This window comes from Labrus mixtus, chromosome 15 (genome assembly GCF_963584025.1).
Source record: "Labrus mixtus chromosome 15, fLabMix1.1, whole genome shotgun sequence".
In the NCBI taxonomy this organism is placed as follows: Eukaryota; Metazoa; Chordata; class Actinopteri; order Labriformes; family Labridae; genus Labrus; species Labrus mixtus.
In genome coordinates this window covers 15,257,464-15,284,726 of record NC_083626.1, presented here as the reverse complement: position 1 = coordinate 15,284,726, position 27,263 = coordinate 15,257,464, and the positions used below count along the sequence as shown (strand labels likewise).

Below are 27,263 nucleotides of genomic sequence, written 5' to 3'. Positions count from 1 at the left end.
ATCACATCAATCTACTGCACTGTTTATATTTATGTACAGGAGAGAGGCTAAAAAAGGCCCCTCTTACTATGGGCTTTATTGACTAAGCATTAAACGGACATTATCAGGCGATAGCCTAGTTATTTATGAGGCGGTGATAAAGGCTGCAGGACTGAGTTATGTGAGAACCAGGAGCAGGATGAAAGCTGCTCATACAGTAGAGCTGATACCCGAATGCTTGCCTCTCTCTGTCTGGGTAGAGAGGCTCGGCAAATGCGCCAAACGGAGCTGAAACGCTTAAGGATTTATGGGCGGTAAATTTATGCTCTCCATAGGTCAAACGAGGGGCTGTTTATCTGGGTTTCATTGTCACTGTCCTCGTGGCACGTGCCGCAGGTACTGAAATTTTCATATTTGCTTTAGGCATGCAGCCAAATAGGGAGGGGGGATTTGTAGGCACAGTATTCCATTGACCTTCTGAACTTAGTTTTGAATTTCCAGAGCAACACTGTGCTTGAGCTTTTGAGATGTTGACATGAATTGTGGATGACAGAACACACCCCCTTCTTGCAGGTTGAATGCTTGTGTATTCCAGAGGTATACAAACTTGCACATGAGGTGTGACTTTCTTTGACCTGAAATGAGAGGCTTCATGTCTCTTAGTTTTGTTTTAATTATGGTGACATTACATTACCAATTATATAAATAGATTTAATTAACTATAACTTTTTTTTTACTCGCAACTCTGCTATCTGCACACACATATCTACCAACACCTGTATTTCAAACACAAAGTCCTTCAAATTTTTAACACATCCTCATCACTGTATAGTGTACCCAACTCCATCTTACCCAGCCAAAGCTATCTTTCTCTTCAATAAACCAGGTCAACAAACAAAAAGCAATTATGTTGGGCAGCTGCCGCCTGGGAGTGGGTAATTACAGTGCGGTGTGGACAGCTTCATTCTAAACAGGTACTAAAAGCATCATTAATCATCCTCCCTCTGACGCCTCACCCTGGTCATGTGACACAGGCGGCTGATGAGCCGGGGAGAGGGATCCGCCTTAGGGGAGGAAGGAGCAGAGCCTGATTGGCTCCTTGCAGACGTCCTTTTAGAGGTCAGCCAGTCAGCAGAGATGACCTGCCAATGACCTTGTATCACTTGACCTCTGAGGGCCGGAGGATCACTCTCTCATATCAGGTGGAGAGCAGGCCGCAGCGGAGGGGCAGGAGGGAAGACGGATGACATGGAAATAGGGAAGAAGAGGGGAAGAATGGCGCACGGGTTGAGGCAAGACACAGAATGATTGTGTGAAGAGAATAACTAGGCGGGGTGAATATCAGTATATAAATCAGTAGGTTTGAGAGTTGATTGAGCACCTGGTTTTCCCCTTTTTTTGCATAACATTTCTGATGAAAAAATGTTTTTATGGCAGCAAGGACGGTCCCGATGGCAGCTTCACCTTCACCTCTCGCTTTTCCTCCTTTGCTTCAACCCTTTCTATTGTCAAGCTGTCCTCTGGTTGGCTGGAAGGTTTATTATGTCTTCTGAATCAAATCAATGAGCAGCAAAACATCTGTATGTTTGTTTTGATGATGTTGATTGGTCATTTATATGAAGCAAAGTGGCCAGAATTACAAAATGTGCACACAGCTTCTTTCCAAATCAATTTAATGTTCAAAATTGGTTCTGAATTTTTTGCCTGCAGCATCCCTGCACATAGTGTGTTTTTGGGTTATGTGAAAATCAATCCTCTCCCTCGTGAAATAGACCCAAGATGGCGCCTGACAGAGACTTGATTGAGAAAAGTTCATGAACTGTTCCCTCGCTGAGCACAGACCGACACGGATGGCTGATTGACATATGAAACACAAAGAGACACGTGAAAGACTGAGCGCCAACGTCCTCAAACGCAGTACCCATCCCCTTCTCTTCTGTCTCCCCCTCCACCTCACCCCATGGAGCCCCGCCCCTTCTCCTCTCTCCTCCATATGTCTATGAATCTGTCACTATGGCAACCTCACCCCAGGGGCAGAGGAGGAGCGTGATGCCTTCGTTCAGACAAATACACATCGCAGGGCTCATTTATGATGGTTTGTTTAAGGATTATAATACACTGATTGGAGGTCAAAATGTCTGTACTTGATGTCATGTTCAGACACAAGAGTGCGGTGAGGTTTGAGCCTTTTATAATGACATGCTGTGAAGCATCTTGCAGATCCTATGTGGAAAAGCTGCATTTAAACATGTTTTATTTATTTAGGTATTTTCATATCAAACACTTAAGTTTAAAGGCATATAAATACAATAACAAAATAATGTCAGCCAGTAGAGCATATTTTAAAAAAAGTAATATTGCAATTTTCCTTAGGGCACAAACATGCAGCATACCGCCACAGGACCAGTACCATTAAATCAGTGAATTATATCAATGGCATCATTAGCATAGCTGCTCCTAGGTTATTGTGTCTTGTGTGCAGTATCAGCAAACTCTGTAAAGGCTCATTCCCTTATTTTGCCTCTTTTCCCTTCACTTTATGCATGTCTGCAACTTTTGAAAGGGCAATCCAAACTAGTGGGAAGACAGAGCTACTTGGGAGAGGTCAAAGAGACGGCACACAATCAGATATGTAGCAGGGGCCACCTTGTTTGATTTTTACTGATGCTGCATGATACCACGGAGAGATACTGCATGTACAGTCCATGATGCTGCCCCGACACACAAACAGGAAACAGGGAATTATCCTATACAACAGCCTTGCAACCTTGACACACTTTCACCTCTGTGTGCACCCCTTCTCACCCTTACCACCCCCCCCCCCCCCCCACACCCCCTCCTCTTCCAGCCCCATGATACCTTACATTGACTCAAAGCCACCTCCCCCTCCTCACCCCTCCCCTTGTTTCAAGAGCAAATTTCCCTTTGCAGCCAGAAGTGCTGAGTGCGCCTGTTTGCTTTGTACACAGAAATTCGCTGAGGCTGTAAGCTGTCCCCAAACATCTGCTCCCTGGAGTGGAGCACGAGAGGAGAGGCAAGGACTGGGATTGGTGTGCATGTTGTTGTCAGAATGTGTTATGTATGGGTTTGTATTTGCGTGCGTGTGAGAGTGCATGCTCGACAATTATTCAAATTGGTGCTTTGTATCTTTTTGAGCGCTTTATTAGTAGCACCTAGGAAACAAAACACATATTTGTGTAATTGTATACACAGGGCATCCAAATGTACATAGGCACACACACTGGCACAAAAAAACAGGTGCACTTCATTTAAACTTTCTTGATGCTCAAATTGTTTGGTAGTCAAATATGTGAATGAGCCCAGTGAAAAAGACTAATAGTGCATGAAAGTCTGTGCAAATAAAGAAAAACAGTAAAATCAGACGAGCAGAAAGCTGAAATGGAACATTCAAATGATGTGTAATTACAACAACAACTTAGCTATCTATAAGTGCTTCACATCGAGTTAGAAAGAGCTTAACTTGATCAATTGAATTCATTCCCCTGAGCACCGGTGAGCATATTACATGCATATTATGCATTAAGTTAATTTTAGGTCAACTATACATTCATTACAATGATCTCAGAGGGAACCCACTTATATGTGTAAATGTAAGTTATTCTGTAAGGTGCATATTTTCTGTCATTGCTCATGCCAGGCAGTGCTCCTCGGTAACAGCTGCCCGCATAAGCTCACACACAGCAATACAAAACCAAAACAGACACTGTCGATATGCTCATTAATCATGAACCAATACATCACTGCTTTAGGTTTGACATCTAAAATATATCTTTTAATTTTACAAATGAGGCAGGTAAATTCACTTTTACTAATTATATTCAAGCTTTTCTACTTTGTCAAGAAAAACAGTTTCTTATTGATTTATTATTGAATAAAGGAGCTAAAGCAGATTTTCAAACACATTTCTATAGAGAAACTATTGCTGTAAATAAAAGGAAAAAAATAAAAATAAAGATGAAGACAACTTTCGAGGAGTTATTTTGGTTTCTTTTTCCTTTCATTCACCTTATGTGTATAAGCGCAGCACAGCTGTCAGTCTTGTGAACAAACCGTACATCTTGAGGAAGGAATTACAGAAGAGCACAAATTCATCAGAGTAGAGTCACACTCAAAAGCTTTGGAGCTAAATGTCAGGTCTGAACAAACAATGCGGTTTCACCTTCCATCAATTGAGAGGCAAATGTTGAAGCTGCCACAGGATGAAATTAAAGTGATAGTTCACCCAATATAAATCAACTCTTCTTTCACCTCCACCTCATCCCTATAATTCACATCAAGTTTTTTTTTCTCTGCAGATTTTACTGTTACTTTTTTAAATCAGTGTGTATTTCTATGTGAATATATTATACAGTAGAAAGTGTGATAAAGTAATTTTGGATTTTTTTTTAAGTGCACACCTGCTGCAAGCATCAAACACCTCAACCTGTAACATAAAGCCCTGTAACAAGGGAACAAATTTGCTAAATATGATAAAAGAGTTTGTAATAAGGCCATACTACCCCTCTCCTCTGGAGGAACAGTGGTGGACATGGGAAACCGTTTTTAGACTCCCAGGCTTGTCATCACATTTCATCATCATCATCCTCATAACCTTCATGAGTGCACTCTTATTTGCATTAAAAGGAGGAACACATTTGATGGTTTTGTTAAACATTCCACTTTGTACTATTTGTTTAGAGAGACTCGGCCTTAATGGATGTTATTTGTTTGAATGCAAATTGAATATAAATTGGGCTCAACACAGTTTTTAGTTTAGCACGCATGTAAACTCATTTGTATCAACTACAAAAAAAAACTTTGAAATGTTTATACTGTCAAAAGCTATTCTGCAGACCTGCAAGTTAAAACTTTCAAGCATATCTGTCTGTTAATATTAATGAGAAAAGCTCCAAATATATAGTTTGGAAGGGATACATGTATACATTTCTCTAAGAATCATTGCACCAAATATGCATAATAATTTATAAGAAGCAGACATATAATGGATAGTTTCTCTATTATTATTTTTTTGCTGCCTCTGACTTGAAATCACATTAAGTGTTAAGTATGCACCAGTAACTTTAATTTTTCAACTTTGCTATTATTAAAAATAGGGCTGCAGTTTATTTCCAAAAAACCCTATTGTGTGAAAAGACTCTTTCATCCAGTTTATAAAGTGAAACGGTAGAGCATTTTTTGGCTTATTAAAATAAGAGATAGGGCAAAAATTAGGTTAGCTCAAGGAAAAAAATGCATTATGCAGGTCTGGTATGGAATTATAATATGAACAATTATCATATGGCCTGCCCGCCTCTCTATTCAGCTTGATGAAATATTATTGTGTGGCCACAGAGAGCCAGCAGAGGAACAAAAGCTTGCCGAGTTGTTGGTGAAAAAGATCAAATGAGTAAAAGAAATAAAGGAAGAGAAAAAGCTGCAGATTTGGAGGTCACACAAATGAATGGTGCATCTCTCTCTCTGTGAGCAGATGACCGGGTCATCTGTGTCTCCAGGCAAGACAAGGGTCAAGAGGTGAGAGGTGAACTCTGGTGTAAGTGCATATATTAGCTTTGCCCTGCAGCCTGCATGCCCATAGGTGCAACTGTCTAATTATTATTTTATTAGCAGGGTTTTATGTGCACAAGGACGCCTGTTAAGATTTAAAAGACCTTATTAATTCATTTTGGTTGTAGCTTTTATTTTTCCACATTCCCCAGTTGCTTCATTGTAACCTACATGTTTTGTTGTCATTAATATCCATTCTGGAAAGAGTATTACTTTCATATCCAGTGCAAACAATGATAATTGAAAGCTAAACAACAATATTCCCCTTCATAGAATTAGTGTGACGGCTCATTTCTAGATATTAGAATAGACATTAACACGACAGAAACACACTGCTATACCGGGAACATAACAGTGTTTAAGGGCCGGGTTCACAATCATTTACTTTATATGAGGCTGACGAGCTGCTGGGGCCACGCGCGCAATTTATTGGTTGATGTGCAAAACAGCACAGACAGCGTTTTATTGTCTGCCCTCCCGCATGAGTGTTCAGGCTAAATGATCATTTTCTGATGCATGTATCGCGGTAATAAAAGACGCAACAGCTCCCTATCGTGACGTTTCTACATTCCATTAACGTGCAGTTACACATGCATGCAAACGCTCCCAGTTTTGTGCCTTAAATAGATGGATCACCACGGATCAATACTCCTAATACGAGCGGTCGATAAATCTATCAGTCAATCATGGTATTTTAATCTTTTGGGGACTGAGGATAAAGAAAAATGTAAACACTGGACAAAAGCTGGTTTATAAAAGGACATAAAAAGTATTAAATAAGCACCCTGGTGCTCTGCCAAATTAGCACGATAATTTCCTATGTTACAGGTGCATTTTGCTTTTTCTATAATGTGAGCTTTAAGACACAAACTACTTTAAAATGAAGAAGAAAAAGAAAGAAATGTAAAAATAAATCCATGACTTAGGCTATCAATTCGTCCAAGAACTTACAATGACAAGAAGAGAATTAATTGCAAAAGTCAATCCAGTGTCCATAAAATAAATTTGATCAAATGAAGCCCTTAAATAAATAAGTATATACATTTGTTATTTTAAACAAAAAAACAGGTAGCACGTGCCCTGTAGAATAAATAGATTAAAGTAAAGCCACTTCCTGAATAAAGAACAAATAAATAAACGAGTCCCTCCGCATTTGTATGGACAATTAATATTATTTTGTTTCCTAGTTTACATTGTGTATACATGGAGCGCGATGGAATGACTCGGATTTTAATATTCAAATCAGAGCGCCAGTCTGAAGCCGGGGACGATGACAAATTGTTGTGACCCGTTCTTGCATGAAGAAACTTGCCATCGCGCCTCTCGCGATAAGCATCCATCCATCGTGATAACCAAATAAAGGTGCAGCCTGATTGAAACCGATGCAAACGGGAATCAAAACATCTGCAGGCTCAGTAGTTCAGGGCCAGGTGTTTTTGGAGAGGTCGGTCCAGGAGAGGGGCAGGTGTCCATGGTGTCCATGGTGTTAGAGTGCGGAGCAGCCGCGGGCACCGGCTCTGAGATCATCAGGCCGTCTCTCTGTAATTTCTTCTGCTTCATGCGTCTGTTCTGAAACCAAACTTTCACCTGCGTCTCGCTCAGCTGCAGGACACCGGCCACCTCCACGCGCCTGGCCCGCGTCAGGTACTTGTTGAAGTGGAACTCCTTCTCCAGCTCGGTCAGCTGCCTGGTGCTGAAGCTGGTCCTCGGGGTGCCGTTCTCCGCGGGATGGTCATCCGAGCAGAGGTTTCCGTGTCCAGCACCCAGGCCCGGACCAATGATACTGAACCCACAGGTCATGTGCATCCTGGCTGAGGAGAGAGGACATGAAAACAGTCAGAATTGAAAGAGCAATGAGGTTACTCGCAAGAGAAGTAAAAAAAAAAAACACTAGTATAAAATGATCACGCCCAAATCGAGGGATAAGGAAGAAAAATAAGAGGGAAAATATTACTATAATAAACCTTATAATATCTGAATAATAATATGTCCTTATAACTTTTTTATAACTCCTCAGAAATTAATTAAATATTTGTAATGAAACTTTTTGCTTCTTACCTGGTAGTTTAAAAAATCTATTAATGAGTAAATAACAGGTTTGTTTGTCAAATGTCCAGGAAGTCATTAAAATGATTTCCAAAAATTAGGATTTGTAGGATTTGGCCCTAAAGCAGTTTGTTGATTTAAGGTCTTCACCTGGGAGCCATTATTCTGTCTGAATATCAAGTAGATGTAGTAGATGTATTTCTCCACTGTAAGTTTTGCAACAGCCCACAGGGACTAGCGAAACCTTTTGGTGGTGTAAAACAGGTGCATGGGGAATAGAATCATATCTATTGGGGCGGACATAATAACAGAAACACCTGTGCGGTATGACGCAATCTCATGCAACAACAGAGCAAACTGCAGCCTGAAGAATTAATGCAGATTACGATCGCCACCTCTGACCTTAAAGATTTAAAAGTTCTACGTCCATAATGTAAAGGTGCTGCTTTTGAAATGCATCATGGTCACTAAAGAGAAGAACAAAATGTTCCATGATATTTAAGATATGCAGAAAAGTATAGTCAGAGATGCGTAAAAACTTTGCAGCGTTTACAGTCCATTAACTGCATCAGAATCATTAATAATATGCCTGTAGGCCTTTCTGTGTCAATGACAGTTTAACAGTTTACAAATCCTTTCAGACTTTGCATTTAAGACAAATGTGTTCCTTGTTTTTCCTCTGAGGTTTTGGGTCACACATTAAAATATCATCTGTGCCGCTTATGTGCAATGAATGACAGGAGCCGCAGCTAGATCCTGATTTTTCATGGCTGACATTGTGGGCAAGTCGTCAGTGAGTGTTTGCCTCTGAGAAAATGTGCTGCTGCTACATAATGGAGTCAGTGTGCCAGGTGTAGTGCGATCTCTCCCACCACAATTCATTGGGAGGAAGGTTAACAGGCCTCTAGCCACTTGGAAAAGCATAGCAGATGGAAAGGTCACTTATAGGATAAATGTCGACATCTGTGTTTTAAGGAAATGAATGTCAAGGTGGGCGAGCCGGAGAATTAGAGGGCAGCGAAGAAGAAGAACCAATACAGAGGAGCTGTACGCAATTATGAAGTTCAGCTTTCAGTAGTGCAAATCACATGCACATTCTGATAAATGGCTGCAAAGATAATAGAATTGATGCCGGCCAGAAGGCATAGAAGAATCAAACTAAATATTTGAGGAATGACTTGCACACTTAAAAATAGCCAGCCAGCAAAGGGAATGGAAGGGGCCTCCCAAGCCAAGGAGAGGAGAAGAAGAAAAGGGATGGATCGATACACATTGCCTCAGTCATCTGGGCATCCAGCCCACAGTAATTCAGGTGCTGTCAAAGCATAATTGAAGAATGACGCACTGGGAGTATATACACTGAGCCAGGAGATCAGGTTACTGCAGGTCTGTGGAGGCCTTTCAACCAGGAAGAAAATGCAAGACGTTGTTCTGTGCCAAAACCAATAGAAGCTCCAGTGGAAAGCATACTTTCACTAATGACTCTTTTACAAGTTACACAGTAGCGCTAATGAGTTACTCCTACAGATGATCCCCTTCAGAGAGATGCAGGGAGAGGTTACAGAGATGCTAACAGTAGTGCTAGGAGAAGTCTTTGTGTGAGGGGGCAGCTGGTAGCAAATGGCTTTCTCATGAGCACAGATTTAGATCAGATGAGTGGCTAATGTGTTTTATGAATAAAATCACCCGGAGATCAGTCAAAGGTGTTTTTGTCACCTTTACCTCCCTCGAAGTGGCATCATCACTGAAATGTTTACCTGCTAATCTAAAACATGTTGTCTGTGCAAGTGGGAAATGACAAGCTATACAGTGCAGTTTTGTGTTTGTTGCATCTTTTTGCAATATGTTTGACTAATTACAGATGTTAATGACTCTTACTGTGCCTCATGCAGCAGCAACCTGAGAATAATATTTGTCAATGTGTGTGAAAGCACATTATTACCCATTAATTTGATTTCTGAATTGTTTTTTCCAGCTTGTGCTTCTGCATCAAATTGAATTGATATATTCCAAATATGTTGCAGTCAAAAGGTAGAAGTGGTAGTTTTTTATCTTTTTGTTTGTTAGATCTTTTTGATATATCTGGAGATATTCATGTTTAATATTGCTTTTCTTAAAGCAGCATCATAACAAAATTATTCAAAGTGCTCAAGTGCACATCACTATTCACTAATCTGAAATATTCTGTTTTTTTCAGTTTGTGCTTCTGCATCACATGATGAACAAACCAAAGATTCATTTTCTTATGTTGCATTAATATGAGAATAATGTTTAACAAGAATTGAGTCATGACTACCCACAAATCTGAATGATTTTTTAATTTATTTTTTATGAAGAGTTTTGTGAAGGTTTTTTTTGGATGGTTTCATATTTTTAAGTATTAATATATCAAAATGCTTCTGATAAAACAGCATCAATCAAGTCCTCAGAGATTGTATCACTACAAACTAATTCGATTTTTAACTCTGTTTTTCTATCTCTGTGGGCTTCTGCTTTATTTCATATTCAAGTATTCTGAGTAAAATTAAAAGGTCTTGTAAAAGTTTGAAATCTTTGTTCTGTGTTTGTTACAAATCAAGGGAGATGATTATGCAGCATGAGTAGAAATGATCATTATACTAATGTGCATATTGCGGCAGGTTTATGTTTGTTGCACTGCTTGCAGAGGAACTCAGGCCTTCCTTTGTTTTGTTACCACAAACAGTTTGTGGTTATGATGGCCGACATGCATCTTTGGTCAGTGAACATTTGGGTCAGCAGCTCACTCACAGCAGACACAGAATGTGCTGTGGAGAAGAAGAAAAAAAGACTGGACCACCATTGTAGTAAATCTTCATCCATGTAAAATTTATGAAACGCAGCTCAAGTACATTGGCCAGTCAGTCAACTGACACTATTGATCAAAGTGAAGGATCTATATTGGATACTATAACTCACATACAATTGAGGATTGATAGGCATTTTTCACATTAGGAGGCTATCTGTATTTTTTTTTATTTAAAGCCTGGGATGTGTATTCTTCTGTGGGCTCTGTGCCCAGGACTCATCACTCAGGGAAATGATGATCTGTGACAGCAATTATGTTAAAAAGGTGGACACATGTAAAGGTGCTGCAAACTGAAATCAATACACAAGGGCTTTCATTACAAACAGACAACTAATCGATACTCAGGGAGCACTCCTGCTTACAGGAGTAAGTTTTACTCAACTTCCTGTGAGGCTCGACAGCCACTGGTCTGATGCATTATTCAAAGGCTGCTGGTTAGGAAGGGCATGGCTAAATAATTGATCATTTTCAGGCTTGAATATACACTGTGGCTGAGCAGCTTTTACTGTACTTTACAATCCTCTTGTGTGTGTGTGACTAAATCCTGCGTGTGACTGTAGGTGGAGCAAACATGTGAAATAACCTCAGGCATTAACATGGAACCGTTAAGGAAATATAACAGAGTCCTCATGTGCATATTCAAATTTGGCGCCGAGTAAACAGCTAGGATTACATACCAAGCGTTTAATCTGTTTTTAAAGTGAGAATAGTAAAAAAAAGAACAAAAAACATTTGTTTGTGACGGAGGACATTCACAGTGACGCAAAAAACGTCAGCCTCTTTCCAGCGCTATAAAAAAAACTTTCGACCAAACTTTCCAAACTATCACTGGACGTTTCCCAAAGCTTAAAATAAAACTTAAACACATTTTTCCTGAATGAATGTACGTCCCAGAGAAGCTTTCTCCCTCCTTTCGTGCTCAGTCTCTCGTGACAAAACTCACCCGCCCGGTGCTGACTCCTCTTCACTCTCATCCACTCAAAAGTTTTTCTGTTTACATCCAAAGCGGCGTTACAGTCCAAAGTAACAGAACTCCCCACGTCGACGTGAAACTCTGTGTCATTGTAGGAGCAGGTTTGAATTTGCTCTGCGGGTGATCCAAACCCGCTTTGTGCCGTCTCGTCGTTGTTTGATGCGCAGTATCCGCGTCCTGGAGAGCCCTGCCCCTGCGCCCTGCGCCGCCAGGGGACACGGGGCGAGTGGGGGCAGGCCGGTGCCGAGAAGCCCTCGAGAGTCTCACAGTGGAGTGAAAGAGGAGGAGGGCTGTCCAAAGAGGAGCACAGAGTCAAACTGTTAGAGAGAGTTAAGTACCGAGGCTGCGGAGAGTTAAATCCAGAGGCAACTTCCCCCTCCTCGTCACGGCCGCAGAGTTCAGAATAAGTGCTGCAATCGGGGTCCAGGTTTATGACCTCTTTGGCTTGGCAGCAGCCCGTGAGCAGGGGGCTCGTACTCTCCCCTTCGACCGTTAACTTTTGATAGGAAGTCATTATAAGCTCTCCCCTCCTGCATAATCATTGGACGGGGTCCCGCTCCATGGCCTCTCGTGCATCCAGTAACGCGTGGTCAGGCGGCTGCACGAGCGCGGGGACATTCCTCTGAGGAGAACCAGCAGTTCCTGATTGATGGAGATGACGTGCCCTCCTGGTCTCGGCCAATAGCTGGACATCTCTGTCATCAGAAAGGACAAACACTGAGGAAACTCAATTCAGGTCAAAATCTGAATAGTGGCATTGAAAGAAAACTACATTTGTCCTTACAAATTCATCAGCATTCACAGAGGGCCTTCTCGTGCTTTTCACCTATGCAGACAGGTAGGCTATGACGTCACACATTTTTGCGTCCCGAACTGTTTTGTTTGCCCCAAGAGAAATGTGTTTTAGGTCAAATTCTGCTATAATGATTATTTTTCACGCCAACAATGCAAACTTCTGTTCCCAAAGAGTAAATTAGCATAATATAGAGCTACATTGAAGCAGCTAATGGATTTATGCAAATCTGCGCTGGCTCCTTGAAAAAACCCGAGGCCCTCTTTAGCAAAGGGCTTAGGTCATGAGAAAGGCACACTTAATGGGTTCAGAGGTCGTGACAGCTGGTATTTAGAAGTTCAGTTGCAGCAGATTTGTAATTAGCCTCGAACAAATACAAAAAAAAAGATGGCTGCGAGCAGAGATCAAGAAGTTGGAACTGACACCAGAACTCCCGGTCCCTCCGCCAAGAAAAATAGAGGGTGTATGTTATGTTAAAGAGAGAACTTCAGACTGTGTTTATGTCAACAACACTCCCCTGAATTTGTTTAGGAGTAACTTTTCCTGTGAATTTTTGCTATCAAAGGTTGGGTATGAAAACGAATTAAAGGAATTCACTACATCCACAAATAATAGAAGGTAGATATTTATGACCATGGCTATATGTTTTAAAGACATTGGAAACGGTTCATTTAGCCTGTGCTTTTGTGCAACAGTCGATAAACAAAAACTCCGCCAGCTCAGTGTTATCACCTCCAGTACAGAAGTGAAAATGTCAAATAGCTCCATATGGCAGCACAAGGTTTTCTCTCTCTCTCTCTCTCTCTCTCTCTCAAGTCTGGTGACCTACTTTAAAAAACACACATCAGTGTGTCGCGACCTGAAAATAAATAGAGTAGGGAGAGACGTGAATTTAGATAGCCAATAAATGTTTGATTTTGCAATGTAAGTCTAAAGTGTTGAACAATATCCAAACTGCTGAACTATTTTCCTTCAACTTAACGTTCATGTATGTTATCTCATAGTCACAATAAATGCAATGATTCCAAAGACAACACAAGTTTCATAAATAAGGTTACGTTTTATATTTCATTTCCGAGCTTCAGTCATGTTTCACGTCGCTCAGTCTGTGTACAAATTATGCAGGCAGACGAGAAATGATGTTTGCATGATGTTGAAATTATTTAACTATTTAATTATTTATTATTTAGAATGAATTTGAATGATTTATTTCCCTGTCCCTGCATGCTCAAATCAATCTGTTGAAAATATAATAATTAATACATTTAGTATGTTGATTGAAAGCCATAACATGCGTGCAATTATTTTTTTTTCTTATTAGCCTATTATGATTAGGTTATTGATATTTCATTTTCAGATAACAGGACATAACCACCATCCGTAATATTTGATAATAAAAAAAAACAGTCTCTGTTAACTGTTCTTATCGTTTTATTCCGATAATCTTCCCTATGTCTTTTAAGTCTGCAGTAATTACAAAATAATTCAGCGTAATGAACAACTTCTAACTGCATTCTTACAACACAGAAATATGGTCCCAGCTGTGGGAGTTAATGGGATTCTACAGGCAGCGATGTGCTGAATGACTGAGTGCAATATATCCCCTCTCTTCATGCATTTGCGGCGCGCGCTGATCCATCTTCATGTCAGCTCGGAGGTTACTCAGGGTTCACGCGCTCGCTTGTTTCTCTCCTCCACACTCAATAAATAAATCTCTGCAGCTTTCTGTTTACCGCCTGAATATAAATTTGTTTGCAGTCGATCGAAGACCTGTGCGGAGGTATTAGAAATTGTATTTCTGTAATGGCTTTCAGCAGGGAGGGGAAGGAGGGGAAGGAGGGGAAGGGGTTGCAGAGAGGGGAAGAGAAGAAGAAAAAACAGGTGTGAGCAATCTCTCCTTTTTCCCCCTATGCAAACGAATTTTTAAAAACATGCAGCATCTCCCTACAGCCCTTGAACAAATTACTTTTAAAACCAAGTAACCTTTTTATTTTGTAGGACAAAAACAGCAATTATTGTTTGTTACTAGAAGTGCCATATGTCTGATTAGCATATTTGAAGAGTTGTTCCACATCACTGACCAGCACTTTTATGCAACAGAAGTTATATTATCACATAAAACAAAAAAACACACAAGTGAATTCAGCTGAGGACAGCTTGTTTCCCCTAAACCACACATTCTGGATGAGTTGGCTATAGAAATACGACAAAGGATAATCCCACAATTTAGCTGAATATTTGATCTCCCTCAAACCAAATTCTGCATCACAATTACAAAAACAAAAGAAATGATTCCCCCAATCCTTCCAAAAAACATTCTCCTAAAACTGAGTGCAGACATTCTGCATCCTGATCACCCTCCCCGTTGTTGTGACTGGAGGTGAGGTAAAGATGGCAGCTCTTGTGTGGCTCTGTCAGGAGGCAGGAGACAATATTGACTGATGCTAATTTGTTTTGCGGCCATGCTCTGATGTGTGTCAATAGGCGGTCGAGGCCCAAGGATCAGCACTGTCCGTGCTAAGATTACCTCAATGGATTTGAATTGAACCCTTATCCATGTTACCTCTACTGACATCAGACACTCCAACACTGTCAGGCCTCATTATGTGTCGGCTCTTGACCCTCACAAGACTGGGAATGAAGCAGTGCTGACAGACGAGTGTCACCAACAAGTCAGAGAGGTCAGAGCTGTTAATGTAGTTCCAGGACGGGGAAAATGACAGTCATCTATGCCATGTTTATGGAGCTCAGGCTCTTCAATGCAGCATCAGGATAGAGCTGTAATGTGGCTGAGGGACAAAGAGAAAAAGAGAGGGAGAGGGGGAGAGAGAGGGTCAGAGCAGACATTCAAGTGTGGCACATTGACCGGCTGAGAGATGGCTATCTTTATGATTGATAGAGCATGTCTGTGTTTTTCAGGCATTGACATTTGTGAAAAATTGCGATGTCAGAGGAGGTTTAGCCCACACACAAGCTAGGGAGTATAACTTTAAAAACAGAAAATTCTGCTAGAAAGACTCACCTTTTTATAAAAATAGATTAATCAATTTTACATTGCAAAAGGAACAATGGACAAAATATACTGTCCATGTCCAAAAAAAAGACAATTTGCATTACTTATACTGTATTCTCTTAATGATACACATAATATACTTGTAAACAAATAATATATTTTTAAACATATTGCCTATATTTGTACACAAAATGAGTGGTACTGCAGAAAACCCCTTCTATGCTCCATAATCCATGTAGTGTTTGTTATATGGATGCTGTGTATGTCAAGAGGTCTTGCAAGTAATTATTTATTTTTATAGTTGTTTCTTTCTTTGCATACAATACAATCAAAATATTATAAAAACATCCAGTCACTGAATAACTTCTAATTGTCCTTTCCTTCTGGTTAAATGCGACGAAATCTGTCACAGCACATGAACTTTAATCATAAATCCAGTACTGTGCAAATGGCTGGGGACAATACAGCTAAGTGCACTCAGCACAGGCTCAACAGTGTGACAATGAAGCAATACTGTGCTAATACCAGGACTTTTCAGCTATAGCCTGTAGTATGTATCTGCAGCCGCTCACAGCTTCACTGAGCCAAGAGGCTCCACGTCGGCACAATCCCAAACAACATGACAACAAGCCATCAGTCATCTTCCCCCAGAGCTGCTGCGCACACTTCTGTGTTTCCGGAGTTCTTACTGTGGGAAATGAGCAGGGTTAAACATGAAACAGGAGGAAATGTTCATCACTGCAGCACATTAGCTAATATTCTCCCTCATACAGCATTGTTTTCTCTGCAGGGAAAGAGGAGTGTTTTTTTTCTTCTTTCGCTTCAACATCCCCTGCTTGTTCACAGAGTAAATCAGCAGTGTACTGTGAATGCTAATCGTGCTTAATACCAAAATGCTGATAGAAAAATGACACAGTGATAGTATAGCACCAATCTTCTGGTGAGGTCCAGGGAGGAATATTTCTGCAGGGAAAAAAAACAAAACATGTAATCTTGTAATTAAAGCTATATGTTAACATTGAGTAAATTATTCAAACTCAATAGTGCTAAAATGAAAGGCTGCATTATCTATCAGACTGAAATATTCAAGATGTCCCGAACATCAGTTTCATTCCCCCCAAATTAAGGCTGACATGTTGTGCATCTTGCAAACTTTGTTCTCTCCAGTAGATATTAAAACAAAGTTATCTTGGAACAATGTCTGGCTGCACAGCATGAGTTATTCCTACTTCAGAAACATTTAGTTTAAACATTTGAGGTTTGACTCAAATTACTCGTGTAGTCAACAAAATAACAATGTCCGATTGCAAATATCTCTGATTCAGCATTTGTGTTATGTTGGCTGACCTTCTTATTATTTTTGTCCAACTGAGCCAACTGCTGTCTGTGTAAAAAATAACCATTACAATAGTAAATCTAACCACTTGTTAGTTTTTTTCAATGCTTGTTTGACTTCCCTCTACAATAATTGGAACTCAACATGTAGAATAGTGTTGAAGTGGACCCTATTACAACAAAACGTTAAAATTGACAGAGAGGCAAAGCTGCTATACAGGGGAATTGGACAATTTCTTTTTTTTATGTATTTGATATGCATGAACACTTTTTTCCATTACATATTATGAAAATGTAATTCCTAAATAATTCTTACTGCAGAATTTAAAGTACATACGGTGTAATGTTGCATGGAAAGTACTGTCAAAACTAGAGCATAGATGGAAAGGCATATATTAAGACTATTTTAAAACATTTTACAGGACTTATTTTTTGAAACATGGCATCTGCAATTGTCATAATATTACAGGATATCAATCACTTTAACCAATATTTAGTATATTTTTGAGAGCTTTCCAAATGGGCAAGACTGAAAAATAATGAATTTTACCATCATCTAAACATAGTCTGATGTAGCTCTAAAATATTTTCATGCTGCAGATGTTATAGTCATAAGTCTTGTGTCGGTATGATTTTTCCACACAGCTTTAGACGAGAGCAACCCAAAGAAAGTGAGCATTGATTGGTACTCAGTGTGATAAAGCCATTGGCTGTTAAATACTTCTTGATTGCTCAATAATGGTCAACATGTGACATTTAGCAGGGTGACTGTTGTGATTACAAGTTCATTCATTTAACCGCTGCAGCTCTCCTGCAGGTGACTCTCACTATACGCACGGCGGAGACACTTTCATCACCAACTTACCTTTTTATTGTCACCGATCATCCTTAACTGGGAAGCATTTAAAATGTCATTGATCTTGATAATGCCTGGCCGTAATATGACAGTAACAGTTGTATGAGATTCAGGAAGTCAAATTTCAGAGATTGATGAGTCGTAGCAGTTGAGTTATAATCCATCTAGCTGACTAATGCTCGGGCTCTGTTCCACACCGAGGAGCAGACAAATAAATAAAAGCCATAAAGGTGACACAGGAAATTGATACTTAACAATCATCTTGAGCAACAAGCACCTGGAGAGACTGGTGGGCAGTACTTACTGCTGTGGAGGGAGACGCTGAGAAGGTTAATAGGTCATAAAGAGAACAAAAGCTCCTAAAGGCCACACATATAGTTCAGGGTTTGGCTCAACAATGGACCAAAATATTACATTTGACAGACACACTCTAGGAAGATTTGACTTATAGTGTTTTCATCATACAAATCAGTCCCTTCCAGAACTTAATAATTTGAAATAAAACTGAAGAGAAAGGTCCCAAACTTGATCGTAATCTTGAAAATTGTGATCCACCAAACTTTTGAAAGAGAAGAACAGGCCCCAGTAGAAAAAAACACCAATAATACAAATTATTAGTTTTACCAATTTTGGAAAATATAGATGCACTTGTATAACACTTTTCTAGTCTTCTAGACTACCCAAATCTGCTTTTACACTATAGGTCACACATACCCATTCACTAACTGATGGCAGAGGCTGCTACGTGAAGTGCCCAACAGTATTAACTAATCCTATTATAAGCATTCACACACTGCTGGCTGTGCTACTTGAGAGCTATACGAGTGAGTTCAGTGTCTTGCCCAAGGACACTTCGACATGTGGCTGCAGGAGCATTGGATCAAACTCCCTACTTTCCGGTTGAAAGATGACCAAGTCCACCACTCACAAGCCCCCCTCCACTCCCCCCCCCCCTTAATACTGGAAGAATGTATCCAGTTCACAGTAGAGTCCTGAACTTGGTGTTGAGTGTTTTTATCCTGCAGTTCGTCATGCTTCGTTGTCTACATATAATATTGTAACTAAGAGAAATCAATGAGTCTGAATTCAATCTTTTTTTGGAAAGTTGATGTTTAATGTTTAAATACATGTAGTCCATTGATCAATGTTTTGACCCAAAAATCCAACAGGACCAGCATCTTCTTAAGACACTTATGATGCAGAAATCTTCAAGTCAATATTAAAGACCATAATTATAAATCCAAAATACACTTCTGCTAAACAATGTTTCATGGGTGAAAAGGTGGAATCATCATTTTTCAATATCTGAAAATTATATTAGAGACTTTCAATGTTTTAACTTATTGACATTTTAACCAAGAGGTTCTTGAAGACTGAATGTAACAAATGCTATGTGTGACTTCATTGGTTTTTTTTTAATTGTATTTGGATATTCTGAATTCTTCATAGAAGTATAACATGTATGACTCTGTCAAATGTCTTTTAAATTACATGATTTTGTTTTCTGCAAATGTGTCAGTCTTGTAAATCTTCATGAACTCAAATAAATAGACAACAATCTCTATGTTTTGATTATATCTTCATTTTGAACATGAAAATAAGATAAATAACTGAGCAAGAAAAGGGATGGAAAATATCAAAGTGAACCTAAACAACAAAAATGAGTGCCATACTCAACACAAAGCAAACAGAACACGTCTGAAAGGGGGTAGGATGAAGTTTGCACTAATTTAAACAACTGTAACACACAAATAATCAGAGTAAATAGTAGAAAAAATAAAAACACAAGCTATCACAACCTTTCCTCTTCTCTATGTGTATTAAAATGTTACTAATTCCGTATTTTTCTACAATTTTCAAGTGTTAGAGTTTGGTTACTTGTTTGTTTTTGCCTTGTGATGGGCTCCTTTAGCTGTACTTTTTATTCTGAAGTGATTTGAATTGTACATAAAAACGGATCCATTAGCTGTTGTTTCATGAATTCAGCTTTGATGTCAAGTGGGTTGTATGATTTATAAATAGTAGTGCACTAGGAGCTTTAGCTCCCCTACATACCTGGGGATGATTCCTTAATCACTTTATAATGGTGTCACTCTTCTGGTGCTCTAATGATGCTGTGTTTGAGTGTACTGTTGTTAAGTGCTCAGGGTCTGGTCATGTATATATGTGCATGTATGGATTGTGGTGTAAAATGTAAAAAGAAAACACCTGCTGAAAATAAACCAAACCAAACCAGTGAAAGGAGTCCTCATCAGAGTTTCCAGGATGTCAACAAACTAATAAGAGAATAAGCAGGGAGAGCATACCCATCTATAAGAGCCGAGGCTGCCATATAGACATTTATTATTACTAGTTTCACTTATTTCCTCTGATAGTAATCCCCATACAATGAATGGAATTACCTCGTCATAACATAAAACTCGAGCAGACACCAGCAGCTTACTGTGATGGTAACACGATGAGCTCCAGGCTTTAGTTTTCTTAAATAAAGGGGCAAAGACTGAAGAGTTGTCATCTTTGTTCATGGAAGCTTAAGAAAGTCTTGATGCAAAGAACATTTTTCAAGTCATACCCTCAAAAAATTCACTTTAGCAACAGCTGCAGATGGGACAGTGGTACATCAGTCACTGTAAAGAACAAAACAGAAAAATGTAGAAATTAATGATGGACCGTAACCAAAGCTGGTTTCATGGCACCACTGCTGGCGTTATTTATCACTAAAAAGATCCACTTAATGCTGCACTCCAGTCTGATCAAAGCCAAGAATTTAAAAACATAACATGTACAGAGCTTTGGCTTTGCAGATATCACCCCCCTTAAATAACAGATGTCATCAAACCTGGGGGGGTCAAGTGAGTGAAAAGGAAATAATGACTTTAGTTGCTAACTAGGAACAAGCATAGGGTGAAAACAAGCGGCTAACTTAATGTTGTAATGTCTCCCCCTTTGTAGGGGGGCCCTTGGGGGTGCTTTTCTTGACCTCTGGGGATCCCCCTTGACCCGATCCTCAGAATTACTGCACTCCAGTGTGTGTGCATCAGTGTGTGTGTGCATCCTCTCTGCTTTTAGTGTGTAGAGGAACCAGAGGTAAAGGTCCTATTGAGCCTCAGCTCCATTAACACCATAAATCACCTCGTGTATGCAAGAATCCCAGGAATCCAACACTGTCTGCTTTTTCTTCTCCCCACTGCTCACAATCCTCCTCCCCACTTTTAGTCAAATATATTTAACGGGGAGAACTTTTTCCTGCGTCTTGCTCTTGCCTTTATTATTTTTCTCTTAAATTACCCAGCTGTCACCGCCGGTTTGATGCAGATGTGGTTGTAGACATGACTTTATTTTATTCAAATTTTCCACAGGGTTAGAGCTGCTTCATTGCTCCCATGACTCCTACTGAGACCTGCTGAAAAATGGTGTCAAATATTTACCAAATGACAGCTGATCCACAGGCTGATTAGCCAATAAATTAGGAGCAAGGAAGTCATTCTAACCAGGACCACTAGGGGATCAGCTTCCTGCTTAGCTCCTCCATTTCAGAGCTGTCAGTATTCCTCAGTGACAGCTCATTTACAGTAAGGACACTGATATAAAGCTGTCATCATGTCCACAAAATGTGTGCAACTTTGTTAGAAATGTGTATACCACAGGGCTAACATTAGCGGGTGTAGGAGAAGGTTTACTCCTCCATCATTAAAGAGTTGCTGTCTGTCTTTGACTTGCAAATCTGATGAGACCCAAGAGAGCCTGTCTGTGACCCACTTCTGTCAAATAAACGCAGAGAGCCCCTGTGTGTCTAATTTAGCTCAGCAAGAGTCGAAAGTTTGAAATCAAAATTATTTTTCCATGAAATCTTTTGAGAATCTACATGTCACAGTAGATGCTGTTAGGAAAGTCTCCTCATTGTCCTTTAAGATAATCTGTTGTCATTAGTGACTGAACCTCATTGGTATGTTGTGGACTGGAATGGCTTCTAAGTTAACATGGCTAACATGCCCCCTGAGGAGGCCAGCCCCAACTTGCAGCTCTGCAATTTGGCTATTGAAAAGACAAGGGGTTGGGAAAGGAGGAGGCAGGAGATCTTGTCATGGTGCCCAGTGGGTTCAGAGCATGTGGTTGGAGTGTTGGAAAGACCGCCTTGTCTCTGTGATTAATGGCAGGGAACTCAAGAGGCAGGAGCCAGGGAGAGGTTTGTGTGGCAGGACTGTGCAACCTGAAAGCACAATACTGAAGAGTTTTCAATGAAGGTCTGAGGTATGCCTTAATTTGATTACAGAATTGTTCTCGTGATTTTTCCATGTGGGATCTAATTTAAAAAAAATCTTGGTAATGAAATATCACTGGGAAAACATTGTAATCAGCAATGAATCATGTAAACAGTGCACAAGAGCTGCAGATTTCCCAAATGCATTTAATAAGCATGTACAGTATGAGACATCTCAATTAATCAAGAAACTGTATCAAAGAATCACTGTTTCTTTTAATGGCTGTAACAAAAATAAAAACATCATTCCATGTGAACATCATTCTGCTCATTTCACAGTTTAAACATTTTCGGCTGATTAAAGTACATGAAGAAAGAGGTCTAACGTGACATGAAAATAATAGAAATAGATATAAATAGAAAACCAGCTCCTTGTTTGGTTCCCGCATGCATTTAACATGCAACGACATAAAAGCCACAAAATTACAGCAACCCACGTCATTAAAAATTGATTGAACATCTTGTGCATGCTTTTTAAGTACAGTATATACAGCACGGTTAAAGACCTGCATTCTTCAGTTTCTGAGCCTGAGTAACACAAATGACTGCAGCTCTCCTTTAATTAAGATACATTCACATATTTTAATTAAAATGTTTCATGAATGCTGAACATGTGTGTTTGGGGATTTCAGCCCAGGGAGGCAAATCAGACATCCTCCAGTCTTTCATAAGTAAGTGAAAGTGGACGATTTTGATGAGCACAGGAGCCCCCCAATATTGGACTCTAGGGCCAGTTTGAAATGCTGGCATGGTGATGACTATCACCGCCCATGCAGGATAGCGGTGGACCAACAGATGGAGGTATGCAGCTCTGATGGGTCAGATGTGCAGGGGGGAAACACTGACCAATGCTGCAGGCAACAGGAGCATAATCCACGCAGTGCAGCTCTGCAGAGGAGGAAGTTCTTACAACACATGTGTCTGAAAAGCCCAGGAGGTCTGCACATGAGCTGGTAGGAGGGTTGTAGGGGGACAAACCTGCCACCTTTGCATTCTTGTGCTCCTTCTTGTATCTCATCCTGCGGTTTTGGAACCAGATCTTAACCTGGCGATCTGTAAGCCTCAGCCCGGCAGCCATCTCCTTCCTGCGAGGGCGACACAGGTAAGGACTGAAGTGGAACTCCTTCTCCAGCTCCAGCAGCTGGCTGTTGGTAAATGCTGTCCTCTCCCTTCTGGCGCTTCTTCTTCCCGATTGACTGGCCGCCACCACACCTCCACTGACTGATGAAGGAGAGAAGCACATAAATAAGAAGGCGTTAAAAGCAATATATCTAACAAGTCTATCCTGAAATGTACAGCCTCCACTGAAGGACTTCAATGTTAATCCTCCACCAAATCAGCCGCGGACAAAGTAGGAGCCCTCAGCTCTTCCTGTGTAGTCACTCAGGCTGAGACAGTCCATAAGACCAACTGTCTACTGTTTCATGTGTTTGGGGAAAGTTACCTCCCGAAGAAACAGTCTGGGGGAAACATCTGACGCGACTGCAGCAGCCTGACAGGCCACATTAATCACAGCTCTGTGCGGAAGCAGACCTGTCAAATCCCCATCTCAGTCACTTAAAAGGTACCTTGGGAGCAGCACTGAAAATAACCACCATTAGAGGTTCCATTTGACATGTATATGAGCGATACTGGGGCCCTGTTGATAACAACATGACATGTAGGGGTTAATGATACTTAATAAGGCCTGAAGTGACCTGAAAGAGGAAACTGTTTAACAACACTCTGCCAGACGAGAGCTTCCTGGTTGTATGCCAGCTTGACTGTAGTTCTAAAATAGGGATTATTGTCTAGTTCGTTTTTTAAAGCTACTCTGTGGAGCCCTTTGATTTGTTTAATTTTGAGGAAGCAGTTTGTCTCAGCGCTTTTCTGATCGTGTTGTATACATTTTCTGACAACAAATCTCACCCTGTCGTATTTTTACATTCAAATGTATTTCTCATTATGAATATTTGCTGTTAAACTAACAACGCTACTGCTATGACAATAAATATTTAAAAACTGTTATTGTTCAATACTTTTTGTATTACAATCTTTTCTAACTGAAACGGTTATCTGTAAAATGTATTAGAACAATCATATGTTAAGTAAAGATAGGATAAACCTTTATTAATCCCACAAAACTAAATAAACACATGTGTCCTATAAGGACAGATGTTTTTTCCAAATACTTTGAATGATTGTGTTAGGGATAATAAAACTGGTTATGTTTATTTGACTCATTAAAAATAAGATCCCAAGTGCACGATTCTAAGTTTGCCACTTTTCTGTTGTTCATATTTTCCCCCTCAGAATCAGAAGAACAAACTACTACAGGCAGCCCACTGACTTGTGTGACATTTGTGCATTTTTAACTGTGCTGCAACACTATCACTAATTCCAATACAAATCTAATCAACCTAGTAGAGAGAGGAAACAGCCTGCACATCTGGTGAAACTACTTTTATGCATAATAAATGATGCAGGAGACACATTTAAGTACTGACTAGTGAGACTTAGGCTGGCCATAAATTTGTAATCAGGTATGAATGACAAGGACTGTAAGGTGGTGTGTTCATGCAACAAGAAGTCTGACTTATAAAGTGATATTAGGATTAATGGATTCAGCACATCCGAGTACCTAGGGTAATTGTGTATCATTTGTTGTCCCATTAGTTACAGCTGCAGAAAGTTAATAAACAAAGCCGGAGTTACCAGATTGCTTAGAGTCAGTCGTCCGTGGATTCATCCAGGGGAAAATGACTCCTGAGTGGCAGATGGTTAGTACACTGCAGCTCCTGCCCTTGATGTCCAGCTTGTCCTTGGCATGGCGGTGACCCAGAGGCTCCAGAGGACTCTGAAACCATTCACCTGGGTTCAACCTGGAACTGACAGTAGCAGAGGAGGTCATGTTTTGCTGATTAAGTTCTGCTTCTTGGCCTGCTCCTCCTCCATTGTATCCAAGGCTCAGTTCTGGCACTTGTCCAGAGCCCATAGCTAAACTGTTGCCATGCAGCTGCAGTGGGAGGGCAGACTGTTGGGGGTCCATGAACTCATCAAACTGTTTCAAATGAAAAAACAGAAATCCCTCAACAGCCCTTAAGACCAGGACTTCTGTCTGTCTAATATCAGATCAAAATTAACCTGAATGGAGAAAGACATGCAGGGAAGCGCACTTGGAGTAACCATGTGGAGCATTTGAATAATATTTACCAGAAGGGTGCCGTAGTCACGTGGGCTTCTCCTCCAATAGCAGAGCTCTGGAGTTGCAAAGTATTCCGCTGGCAACTTGGGACGCCCGAAGAAGCTTCTGCGATATTTCTTCAGACAACATTTCTATGAGCTGCAGCCTGCGAATCTTTGCCTATAGGGATAGAAACACATATAAAGGATTATGAATAGACGCCAACACGTGTGTAGTGAGAAGGAGAGACACAGTTAGATGTGTTTACGGAGGGGGAGAAACAATGAAGGAGAGAGAGGGGGGGGGGGGGCGGAGACAGTTAGAGATTACAATGTGTGGTGAGAAAACGGATTGTTTCTAACTGAGCATTGATTTCTTGTAATATTGTAAATCTCCTGACAGGACACGTTTATTACTCGGAGCTGCACACCCTGAACTTTTCATGGTAGGTTTTATTTTTAAGATACCGGGCGAGGAGCGCCTTCCAGTAGGGCTACGACTATGACCTGGGACATTTTACTGGATAATAACTGGTTATCCACAAAAACTCATTGTTATTTTGTAGATTTTTTTTTTATTTAAAACGGAAAAAAATACATGGTGCACCAGTGGATTTTTTCCAAATTAAATCTAGAGATATAAAACGTATTTATTCCGTAGGCTACTTCCATACTCTAAACTGCTATTACCATCGACTTTGTGCAATAGTGCTGCTGTCTGTCTGCCAAACACATTATTCTGATCATTTGCGATAACATAGTTTGCTACTTTTAAAATGTCCTTAAAAACCGGCGGGCTTTTTTTTTTTTAAATAACAGCATATGCTTTAACTGACGAAGTGGAAGTGCAGCTTTGCTTTAATAAGATTCACTGGGAGTGGTCAAACAAAGGCTTGACAGTCATTGCCACACAAAGACAAAGGAGGCAATCATTAGAGATTTTTTTTTCTTTAGGAGGATACAACGTATTTGCATTAATAAGGCTGCACTGAAGTAGGCCTGGAGTGTCCCTGTGTGTCAAAGAAACCTTTGATGATAAACATTCCGCTTACAAAGAGGAGATGCTGCATATATGTTCACCAGTTTTCATTTACAATGTACAGCACACAAGAAATACACGAACTTACAAACAAAGGTGCAAAGCACTTAAATTAAAAAAATGAATTTTACAACTTTATTTTAAACCACCATAATAAATATTCTTGGGGAGTACTTTGGGATTAAAGCTTCATCAAGTGTGGCCTAACTGAGTTAAACTTTGGAAGAAAAATCTCATAAAACATTATTTCTTAATTTCAACAATGCACAAATGTGCGCAAAGTGAATATATAACTAAAATAATGAAGCTCTCACACATTTTTAAAAAGTGCATCCAAAACAGGAGTGTTCTGCAGGCTGTGTTATTAGCATAGCATTTCTACCCTGTGATAGTATCAATCTTATGGCAGAAGCAGGCTTTGGATAGAAGTTCCTTCTGGTGTTTCACTACAACAAAGCTGTCGAGAAGACCCTCTTTAGATGTCTCTCTGCAGTGATGGATTATGCACTCAGGCTGAAGAAGAGGAGCCTTCCCCCTTTTCTGTTTCACCCCTATGCCACCATCACTGAGGCTTCACCTGAACCTCCACACAGGAGTCACGTCCTTGGATATGTTTTTTTTTTTTTTTTTTACAATAAATTTAATATTTAAATTTAAAATGTCTATTTAGGTCAGTACAAAGACACTTTTATGTTCAACTGTTACCCTTCCCATACAGCATAATGTTTAACAGGTATCAGCATTAAAATGACTGTTAAATGACATTGTTGTCAATAATAATATTTAGATTTTAATTATGGTAAACTGGTTGTTTACAATACATTAGGCTCTCCAATGAATGTTACATTTAATTGTACAGGTATTGTGAACTTAAATCGGCCAATTATTACTATTACTACTACTACTACTATTATTATTATTATTATTATTATTATTATTATTATTATTATTATTATTATTATTATTATTATTATTAACGGGTGAATTAGCAACATACATCAGCCGTCACTGAAATGGGTAAAATAATTAAATTGCTTTTGTTTTCCTTGCCTCACACCCTTGAACACACTCTCTGAATGTGAGATAGAATCTATGATATACTAGCTCAGCAAGCCCATAATTTAGCTCCTCCGCGCCTCCACAACAATTCTCCGTGAACTCTGTTTGAACCGCCTCGGTGGCAATAAATCATTTTTCTCTCTCACACAAAAGCGCGCCGGTCGCTCTGGGTGTCAACCCTTTTACAATTCCTCCTTACCTTCTGCGCTCTCTCGCCTGCTGACACAAACAGGCGAGGAAATCGTCGATAAACTTTTATTTTTCATACCAAATAACGTGCAAGGAAAACGGAAAGTATCTGCAGCATGCAGGGAGAGAATCTGCAGAATGCAACACAATTCTTACATATGTAGAA

The 27,263-nt window shown here is 40.0% G+C and overlaps 2 protein-coding genes across 2 annotated transcripts; both read right to left on the bottom strand.

The window, feature by feature from the left end:
* Nucleotides 1–3,119: 3,119 nt before the first annotated feature.
* On the bottom strand, nt 3,120–12,203 carry hoxc1a (homeobox C1a). Its single transcript, XM_061057459.1, has 2 exons — nt 11,361–12,203; nt 3,120–7,355 (listed from the first exon to the last, which is right to left on the bottom strand). The coding sequence occupies exons 1-2, from the start codon at nt 11,902–11,904 to the stop codon at nt 6,940–6,942; spliced, it is 960 nt and encodes a 319-aa protein (XP_060913442.1). The 5' UTR covers nt 11,905–12,203; the 3' UTR covers nt 3,120–6,939.
* Nucleotides 12,204–21,775: 9,572 nt separating this feature from the next.
* Nucleotides 21,776–24,820, bottom strand: LOC132990446 (homeobox protein Hox-D3-like). The gene is made up of 2 exons (XM_061058753.1): nt 24,343–24,820; nt 21,776–22,869 (listed from the first exon to the last, which is right to left on the bottom strand). The coding sequence occupies exons 1-2, from the start codon at nt 24,674–24,676 to the stop codon at nt 22,373–22,375; spliced, it is 831 nt and encodes a 276-aa protein (XP_060914736.1). The 5' UTR covers nt 24,677–24,820; the 3' UTR covers nt 21,776–22,372.
* Between the last annotated feature and the right edge of the window lie 2,443 nt (nt 24,821–27,263).

Excerpts from the sequence above, each read along its gene's own strand:
- hoxc1a (XM_061057459.1), bottom strand. The coding sequence starts at position 11,904 with ATGACTTCCTATCAAAAGTTAACGGTCGAAGGGGAGAGTACGAGCCCC. Across the intron at positions 7,356-11,360 it reads GAGGAGTCAGCACCGGGCGG|CCAGGATGCACATGACCTGT; the intron begins GTGAGTTTTGTC and ends CTCTCTCCTCAG.
- LOC132990446 (XM_061058753.1), bottom strand. The coding sequence starts at position 24,676 with ATGGACCCCCAACAGTCTGCCCTCCCACTGCAGCTGCATGGCAACAGT. Across the intron at positions 22,870-24,342 it reads GACTGACTCTAAGCAATCTG|TCAGTGGAGGTGTGGTGGCG; the intron begins GTAACTCCGGCT and ends CTCCTTCATCAG.